General features: G+C 28.0%; 1 protein-coding gene across 1 annotated transcript; it reads right to left on the reverse strand.

The window, feature by feature from the left end:
• Positions 1-1524: 1524 nt before the first annotated feature.
• LOC106690366 (dnaJ homolog subfamily C member 8) lies at positions 1525-10176 on the reverse strand. The gene is made up of 6 exons (XM_014435820.3): positions 9759-10176; positions 9349-9507; positions 8688-8754; positions 7316-7410; positions 3487-3726; positions 1525-3305 (listed from the first exon to the last, which is right to left on the reverse strand). The coding sequence occupies exons 1-6, from the start codon at positions 9837-9839 to the stop codon at positions 3183-3185; spliced, it is 765 nt and encodes a 254-aa protein (XP_014291306.1). The 5' UTR covers positions 9840-10176; the 3' UTR covers positions 1525-3182.
• Between the last annotated feature and the right edge of the window lie 502 nt (positions 10177-10678).

The raw sequence follows: 10678 nt of genomic DNA on the forward strand, positions 1-10678 counted from the left end.
TGAGTGATTTAGTATGTTTTAAGAGAAAGGCTTCGAATGCATATCATCAGAATGTATTATGTTAAATAAAAATAAGAGTTCATGACACCTAAATTTGAATAGCTAGGGAGTAAAAATAAACCCAAATGTGATTTATATTTTACATCCTAATAGTTAACTCAATAAACTTTCAAATTGAGGCAACGAAAGTAGCACACGACTCGAGTCGTTGAACATAAAATCTTTTCTTTATACTAAAATAATGCATTAAAATTAAACTTGAAAACTCACCAATATTATTTCATCATTTGAAAGAGAATTTCATACTGTTTTCAGAGATATGAAAAATCATAATGTCAATACTTACAGTACAATGTCTATAATAAATTTTGTCTTAATATATACATAATAAATGTAAAGAAGTTGATGACTCGTTACCTATTTAACAAGACAAATCAATGTCTTCACGGTTAGCGCGGATGTATACTAGAGAAGAATCAATGCTATATTCTTTTCAGATGGTTTGTATGACTTTCATGTATTGAGTAAAATATTTAAAAGATACAATGATTTCCTCATCCAGACTGAATAGCTTGAAAAAAATAGCAAAACAGATGTGGATTCGAAAGAATAATGGACTAAATCTATCTCTATTTGGTTAGTCCTGTTTTCTGTTGACGTAAGATGATTTAAAATCTTGTTGTTCGCTGAATTGGAAAAACTTTTACCGATTGGTTGTTTACTTCTATTTGAGATACTTGAGGTTTGATGATTTTTATTTTTTCAAAAATCTCCAATATAACAATAGTAATTGCTGCTTTTTTTTTTTTTTTAAATTTTACGAATCACAAAACTCATTAATTAAGAAAGTAAATAAATAACAGCAACTTTCTTTACTTTTTAATTACCTACATATGTTAAGGGAAAGTAATTTTGAACCCGTCATCAACAGAAATACATGTTTTAAATTCTGACGAATCCAAATTACAAGAATTTTCCAAAAGTTAACTCCATAGTACATTTAATTTTGTTTTTTTAAACTAATTCACCATCTCTCATTGTTGGCAGTAGGAAATAATAGATGCTATATAATAAGAAAGAATCTGATAATTAAATATAGGTGAAAATAAATGTTTTCATTTTTAATGATTGTTATTGCTATCACAATAAATAGTCATATATTTAGTTTTTACTTAAACCAAAAATGAAAAATAGTAAGAGGAAGGATTTCCCTCATGAATAATAAAGAAGTTCCTGTCTAGAAACTAACAAGGATGAATTTCAGCTGTGTTCTGATGCCTCCCCCCCCACACCAATTCTTTTCTGTTTTATTTAAGCATACTTATTCTGCTCACTCAGCTTAAATTATTTTCCTACTTAAGTTTCAGTGTGTAATAACGTCTAAATAAAAATAATAACACTTAAACAAACCTGAAGATTCGATGTCAATATAATTGACAATTGCCTGCATACTCTGCTGGACACTTAACGAGTTACCAATCTTCAAGAATAAATATTGTGAAAGATTCTAAGAAGTAAACTTGATCAAGAAAAAAAACTTTTATTTTTCATAAATTATAAAAAATCTAAATTCAATTTACAGTTCATATATTATTTAATTATAGAAAACAAACTTCATTTATACAAATAACAAATTTCATAAGGTATTAACTACACAGCTAATAAAATAAAAATCCTAAACTTACATTAGTAACCACAGCACATCTATTTATGCTTTGTAACAATTCTATTAAATATTTTCAAACATGTTGAGAATTTTGAGAAATTTACAACACATTATGTAAGTAAATAACATTAAGAAAAAAAAAAGATAAAACACAACTATATTTGATGTGTGTATTTAAAAATAAATAAAACAACTTCTGATGAAATAAAAATCTAAAAACAACATTAAATCGGATAAAAAAACTTAAGGACAAAAGTTTTGCACTTAAATTAAATTAGTTTTATTTATTATTTGTACTATTTTATTATGAAGTAACAATTAAAAATTTATTTCAACAATCAAAATAAGAGCAAGTGAAAAAGTAGCAGAAAATAAAAAATAAGGTTCAGCCAAAGCCGTACTATCTTGAACATTAACCAGATATTTATGCAGTAAACCACATTAACTAAATTTTTATGACTCAACTAATTTTCAAATTTATTGGCTCAAATTACTTAATGAGATCCTGTGAATGTTTTGAAACAATTTGAGCTCAAAATATTGAAAACTATGTCATTATATTTTAAGTATTATCGACATTTATCTAATAACCCTGATTCTAGCCAACATACAGAAACCTTGCATTTTTGAATTTGATTTTATATAAACTTAATAAGATATTCTATGCTATTATTTATACATTCTAGTCTAACATCTTGAATAAATATCCACTCCAATACATTAGCTGTTTCTGGATACACACAGCCAAATGTTTCATCAAGAAGAATAAATAAAGTAAAACAAATTAATACAGTTCATTAATTTATGCAATACTTTTGTCCTGCAGCTCATATTATACTTGAAAGTTTGATTTGAGATCAAAAATGTTACAAAGTCACTAAAAATGTTATCTACTAAATTAGATTTTAAAAAAACAAAACAATATAATACAGTCAAGTACTGCTTTTACTAATGAAAAACAAATAAAATAAATAGAATAAAATAAAAATAAACAAAGTTTTTAGCCTGAACTAAGTTTGCCTTTACTATTATAGTTGATGAACGATTAATGAAAAGTGTGTAAATACAGAAGGAAATTATTAAAAACTATTTATACATTAATAACATTTAACATTTACATATGTACAGATAGTGTCACAAATCGTTCGAATCGAATATGCAACAAACTTTGAGTATATCTTTTTCTTTTATTAAAAACAGGTCAATTTTAAAAACACGAAGATTTCAACTGCTGATCACACATTTAATTTACAATAGAAATCTCAAGTCTTAGGGGAAAATAAACTTTATCCTAATACATGGGTATTTTGCAATATTAACTGTCGTCTAAACATTTATTGATTCATATTTGTATATGAATGTAATCTTCATTGAATTAAAATTATATTTAAATATTATTTTGAATACATTTTATAATATATCTACAGAAATAATCATTTACAAAAGTTTATAAACAATAGATTGAGGTTAAAAAGATTTTTAGGACAACGAACGAAAGTTAACTAGAACATATTCATTATCTCGTTTCGGCTTTATGTTTAGGCGGTTTAAAACCTTTTACTTTTTTCACTTTACTTTTAGCAGCACCACCTCCAGCTTGGAAAGCTTTCCAACTGTCAACTCTATTCTGCCTAGATTCCTGAAAGATAAAAAAAAAAAATTTGAAATGTTTTATTGTAGTAATCTCAAACTGATGATTTTATTTCCTGACTTTCACATTTAAATTTGAAGAATGGATTCAGACTTAGTGGATAGTTTAAATTAATTTTAAGTAACAACAAATGTATAATATAAAACAAATTGTTAATTAATAGTAATACCTCAAAATTTTTTTGCCATTCTTTATTGATTTTAGCAGCTTCTTCCTCTTCTATTTCAGCCTCTCGTTTGCGTTTTCTCTCTTCGGCATCTCTTATCTCTAGTTCTCTTCTTTTTCGTTCCATGTCAGCAAATAGTTTCATCGTCATGACATACACTGCATGCTTATATTTCATTGGATCATCTTCTTCTACCTCAGCTCCCTTACCTTCTTTTTTCTGCCTTTTTCTTTTTTCCTCGATCTAAAACAAATTGAACTTGGTCAAAAAACGAGTCCAAATCAAAAACCAACATTTACTTTAAAACCGGTTATACTTTATTTTAGATTAAGGAATATTATTAGTTAACTCTTGGCTATCCACAGTTAAATTATCTGCAGTGATATATATCAAATTTTTTTTTTATAAGTACACATAGTAACAATAATACAAACAAAACCATTACTACACTAGCATGAACCTGTACATTATTACAACTGAACAAGAGCCTGGATGAATAAAACAAGATTTATTTGAAAAGCACTTTATTCCTCCGGTTTGAGAGTATCTCAGCTTCAAAAAATTACCAATAAAGGTCTTGTTGCTAAATGATAATATAACATGGGACATCATTGACAAAAACAACATATTTATCTGTGTGATTGGATGAACTTTGATACTGGCTTTGAACATTTTACGGATGAGGAAATTGTTAACAAGGAGGCATTGAAACAGTTGATAGTGAATCTGATAAGAGGATAAATACACCAGAGAGCAATGAATAAGTCACTGGAACATGTAAGCAGTTTCTTTCATAATTTAGGTCAACAATGAGGCGATAGGTGCTGGAACAAATTTATTACGCAAATACCAATTGCTCTTTAAAAGAAAATGTTTTCTGAACAGAAAATCAACATAAGTGAGAGATTTTTTTTATTTTACTTAATTTGGAGATTTTATTCTTTTATGTAAAATCACATATCCATTTTAAACAAATTAATACTTCTTCTTATTTAAAATTAATTATTGTTTTGTTTTTTTGGTTCTACAGTCTTTTTTTTCACATATAGAATATTTTTCCATGAATAATCCGGAGTTAACTGTATTAAAATTTAATAGAACTAAATTTTAAAACAGATAAAAAATTTATTCATGATCTTGTGAGCTACTGCAAGCAAAAAGTACTAAGTGTGTAGGTAACAGACGAGAGAATTTTTGGAGTGGAAAGTAATAATGTGGTGCATCATAATATAAGAGTATTTTGAGTCGAGTGGTTAATTACAGGGGAAAAAATCATCCTTAGTGTTTAGTGGAAATATGAGGACGTTATTCATTGTCATCTGCTGAGCTTTACTCTGAATAAGTTGGAACAACATGGAGTTTTAAAAGAGAAGTATCTTGCTTTGGTCAATTGGAATAACTAAAGACAATACTCTTGCTCATCATTAATAATTAGTTAAAAAATCCCAAAAATGGAAGGTGTTAACATCTCGTCCCACCCTTCCATAAGCCCTAAGTTACACCATCTGACTTTTAAAGTTAATGTCGCATTGTTATTCATGGAATTAATAATCTGAAGTAAACAGTATTACAATTTGATAAAACTAAATTTTACTTTTGAATTTATTTAACATATTTTACCTAAAATTTAAGACAATTGTTTAAAAAAAAAAAAGATGTGTTTACGGGTGATAACTAAGTAGATAATAGTTGTGGATAGTTAAATGCCCTTTCTCCCTTATGTGTTATATACATTGAATAAAAATACTACTGGTGATTTTTTTCCACAAATCATAATTTGCAATACACATAAGAGTTTAAAAATAAAAGTCTCCACTTTCTGATATTGCTTGTAAAAATAGTTAATAAGGAAACAAAGGAAAATTTATGACCTAAAATGTTCATAAATTACTGCCAAAATTATGGACAGCCTAGTTTCGAGCATAGAAAGAGAATAAAGCAAATTGCAAGACAAGAATTTAACCAAGAAAGGATAAAATTGAAAGAACAAGCATTGCTAATAAAACAATATTAAAAAAGAATGATATTCCATAAAATACGATAATGATATTTATAAAAAGCATTGGATTGTTTATTCGGTGGTATCATCGATGATCGAAAAAATGATTTTGAACTTGAAGAGCCAATTAACTTGATATATGATTAGTATGAAGCAATAAATACTGATAAAATTGGAAGCGTGGACTATTTTCTTGAAAATTATAAAATATAGTTTTTAGCATATTTAAATTGAAAAAACAACATTTAATTCAATACAAGGTAAGAAGGTCAAGTTGGAAGGCCCAAAACCAGATGGATCGACAGAATCGACAAAGATGCAAAAGAGCTGCATGCAGCAAACTGGAAAGCAGTAGCCCAAGGCAGGCAAGCATGAAGAAGACTGGTTCGGGCAGCCAAAGATCTACAAGGTCTGTAGAGCCAACCGAAAAAAAAATATACAAAAAAATACATTTCAGGAATTTGGGAATACACTGCAAGACAAAATATATAATTAAATATTAATCCATAAACTAAATATTTTTGATAAATTTCTTATTATCAATTTAACGATTAGGTAGTTTTTAATTTTTTAAAAATTTGAAGTTAAATAATTTGTACATACAAATGTGTGTATCATACCTTTAATTAACCAAAATACATAATAGATATTGTATATAGAATTATCCAACAAATACTTAGAGTGGAGAGATGGTAGTTTGTTGAAGGAATAAACTTCCGGGTTTGACAGAACCACCAATACAAAATACCCTGTAAATGATTACGCCATTTGACTATAACATTTTTTCATGGTAACAGAATATATAAATAAGAATAATTTACATTTACAATATTGTATACAACTGAAAAAAAAAATGATAAATAAAAATTTTATTTTTTAATATAAATGTTTTCTTATTTAAATAAAAGGCTTAGGAAATACCATTAATTGTGTCTACACACATCTATCCCATGACTCAAATCTCCAAGATCAGCTCAAATGCAATCATCCCATTAACATTTCGGTCTACCCCTCAATGTTTACCACTGTTCAGTGCTTATTAACTTTTTAGGATTTTGTTTGTCTTTACTGAATACAATTCATGAAGTTAGGTATTGATTGGTATGGTAAATTCTACGGTTACTTCTTCAATTTTGTTTTATCTAGATATCCAAGACCCTAAGTATTTAATTAATTTCTCAACCGGTTCAAATGTATTTCCTCCAGTATTTATAACACCAAAATAGTCATAATTTCTACTGTTAAACATATATTTTGTCTTATCCGTATTTATTTTGAAACCACCTTTACCACCTTTTAAAGACGTAGTTGTATTTAATTTATATTGTATATTGATGGTAAACCATAAGTAAATCAATAAGGAGATGCCCTAGGTAGGGGAAAAAAAATTAAATAGTAGTGTCAACTGTTTATTAATAATATATAGTTGACACTATTTCTTTCAATATTTTCTGGATCGCTAACTGGACTATATACATATTAGTTATATTTAGTCTCCCTGTCATCACAAAGTATTATGAAATCATCATCATACCCATGCATGGATATTTACTACCTAGAGTTAAATATTTTTTGGTACCCACCACTTTTATAATAACAAATTCTATAGCTAAATTAAACAGAATCGATGAAGAGAATCACCTTGTTTTAAAACCAAGTGAACTTCTAACTTCACAAAATAATAATTACCAATTCACTTAAGTATAATTAATAGATTATGCTATTTTACTCCATCTTACTTTATCTGGTGGATAATCCATAACTTTAAAAATTTACATGTGCAGTACTTTATTAAGATTCTACAATATATATACATATATATAAAATATCTACCATCAAGTCAGTTCGCCCCCTGGCCTCCTCAATAACATCCATACATTTTTTTCTTGTATCTTCATTCTCCAAAGTTTTCCAGGCTTTGTTAACAACTAAAAAAAGAAGAAAAAACGATAAGAGAAAGTTGAATATTTGAATCGCTGAAAATTAATATTTTGGAATATTTGGAAAGTTTAAATTCTTATCCACAAGCGAAAGTTAAATAACAGCTCCTATAAATGAAATACAAGGTTGTAACAAAAGTCTTTGTGCGTTTTTTCTTTTCTGACATTAAGCTTACTATTACTTACTAGTCCTTGTTTGATAGTGATACAATCATATATCATTTTTTCCTTGTCCAATCCTTTATTTAATTATGTACACTAACTGTCTCTGCCTTTATTTTTGTTTTGTAAAAATATAAGAGAAAACATTTGTTCATGATCTTCTAAAAAGAAAAGGCCTAAGTGTGTAACAGATGAGAGAATCAGTGCTTACTGTACAAAAAACAAAACAAAAAAAAACGTGCTTGGTGAAAATATAAGGATACAATTCATTTTGATCTGCTTAGCTTTACTGTGAACAGATTGAACCAGTATGTGAAGTTTCAAAAGAGAAGTATGATGCTGTTGTCAATAAGAACAAATAAAGACAATAATTGCCCATTATTTATAATTAGAAATTAAAAAAATTAATTCCAGAAACAGGAGTTCTTTGCCTTGAAAATTAAGACTAATCATCACCACTTTTACTTTCGGGTAGAAATAAGGGTTAAAGTTATTGACAGTGATGGCCAATATTTTGAAGCATAATTTTAATGTATAGATTTTATATTGAAGTTTAAATAAAACTTATTTTATGTATGAAGACTTTTGTAACAAACTAGTAAGCTTATGGGTTTTACATTCATATTAAGAGATAAACTCGAAATAATAGCTTATCGACCACTAGGTAGATCAAATAAGGCTTTGAATCAAGAAAAAGACAAATTGCTTTTAAAGAAATGAAAACTTAAAAAGAAATCCAACATTATGAAATGACTTTTTTTTGTGATTATACTCATAAAAATAACTTCATAAAATTACAATACAATTTAATAACACGGGAAGATTATTTAAGTAAATTTCGAACTTTATGGATTAAACATTAAGGAAAGAGCTGGCAGGTTTTTTTTAAGTCAACCACAGCCTTTCTTCAAGCCTAACATGAAAGAGAATTATATGTTAGGAATGGCAAAGCCCCTTACATATTAACATCATAGACTTGGTGATAAGAGATACAGAAATTTCTAGCCAATGAAGGTTGGCATATTGACATCCTAACCATGAGATACAAATCATTAATAAATTCACTGTAACTCTAATAAAATTTGAAATTAGTGAGTACTTACTTTCAAAGGCAGTTTGAGCTCTCTCAGGATCATCTTGGTTTTTGTCAGGATGGACCAATATAGACAACTGAAATACAACATTACAATAAAATAAACCTTGTCAATAAAAAAAAAATTGAACATTTAAATCAGAAAGCTGCCGATACATGAACAGATATTTTAGAAAGGTCCATTGATTCTAAGTTGAAAACTACAGGCCTTGCTTCTATGTTATAAGTAAAATGGTTTGAGGCAGAGCATCTGTGACGTACATTTGGAAGTCAGGACCTTAGTCCAACACAATGCAGTTATCAATAAGCAACCCTGAACCTTTATGGTTCATCTTTCAATTATGTACAAAAGTCATAAGAAAGTGAATCTAATCAGAAAAATAGATCAAAAATAAAATCTGTACAATAACAGATGTAGACTTCAGACAGATTTAAAAGAGAAAATTTAGAAATCACCTACAAGTTTACCGATCAAATGAGCAGAAAACCTGGAGTTTGGGTCTGTCTAAAGTATCTATTCATGTATAACAAGCTAATCAGGCATTTAATACCTTATGGAAACTGACTTCTACAATTATATAATGAATTCCTATTTCTAAATACCTTGGCACATTGCTTGTAAATACCTAAGAGAAAACAAAATAAATTCTATTTTCTTCAAAAAATCTTACTCGTCTATATTTCTTTTTGGCCTCTTCAACTGGTAAATCTGGATCGATTTGTAAAACCTCAAATGGATTTAAGTTAAAATATGTGGAGCCTGGTCTGAGCAATCTCTCTATTTGTTGTTTCGGAGTGAGCACCGAATCTCTTTTCTCTATTTCTTTGACCTGGAATAAAATCAAACAATACTTATTATTAATGGCTTAATTGTTTTCTTCATTTAAGTGTAACATTTCCATTGATATCTATGGAAAATAAATAGCTGATAAAAAATTGAAATTCAGTTTGAATTTTTGTAAATAACATCATAACCTTATCATAACCTACACACTTTTAAATCAATTCATTGTTGAACGAGAAACTATTATAAGTAAAATAATAAATAAATAATACAGGATCACACATAAAAAAAGCGTACCTCAGTATAAAAGGCATTGAAAGCAGTTTCTTTTTCTATCGGTATTCCATTCCTTACTAGTCCTTCTTTAGAAGACGCCATATTTTAAAAACAAATTAATATTCCGCAACAAAAGTATCAGTCATACATAATTATGTCTCACTTTAAATAAACAAAACAAAAAAAAAACTTCTCAAAACTAAATATCAGCTTTCTTCTCAAGCAACAACACAACACATTCATAACAAGAGGTAGTAACCACAACTATCACCAAGAAACATCCATAGAGTTCGATAATAAAGGTTAACTAACAAACACTGATTTTTTAAAGATTCCAATAAACATTGAGGCATTATTTTAAAAAACATAACTGGAACTAATAAAGGTTTTACTATTACATTAGATGTTATTTATTTTTTTGCTACAGAGGGAGTAATGGCTCCTAATAATCATGAGCATTCAAATAATTAGATCTTTAAAGAAATTGCGCCTCAGCAGAAACAAAACTATGATTATAAAATATTGTGAAATATTTTTAGAGTTCTTAAAAATCTATTCTACATTTATTAAATTGATTTGGTTAGTTATCTATATTGCTGGACTAATAGTATATATTTTCAATTCATTGTATTTCTTTTAGTATTGAAACCAATTAGCAAAAATAACAAAGTCTACATATTTACGTTTATTACAGCTTCCTCACCATTTTTATCTAATTTTTTTATTCATCTATTTTCTTATTTGAAAGTTTCTTTTTTCTGAGAGTTATCTTTTTTTGGCTAAATAATTACCTCCCGAGGGGTAGACCGAAACATAGGTGGGAGGATTGCGTCAAAACTGATTTATTGGACAGGTGCTTGTAGTATTAAATGGTATCGGCATCGAACCTTCGGGTTCTCTTAGCCTTTATTTTATTTTACGATTTGACGAACGAGCCGTTG

The sequence above is a fragment of the Halyomorpha halys genome, unplaced genomic scaffold (genome assembly GCF_000696795.3).
Source record: "Halyomorpha halys isolate HHAL.00 unplaced genomic scaffold, Hhal_1.1 Scaffold4.1, whole genome shotgun sequence".
NCBI lineage: Eukaryota > Metazoa > Arthropoda > Insecta > Hemiptera > Pentatomidae > Halyomorpha > Halyomorpha halys.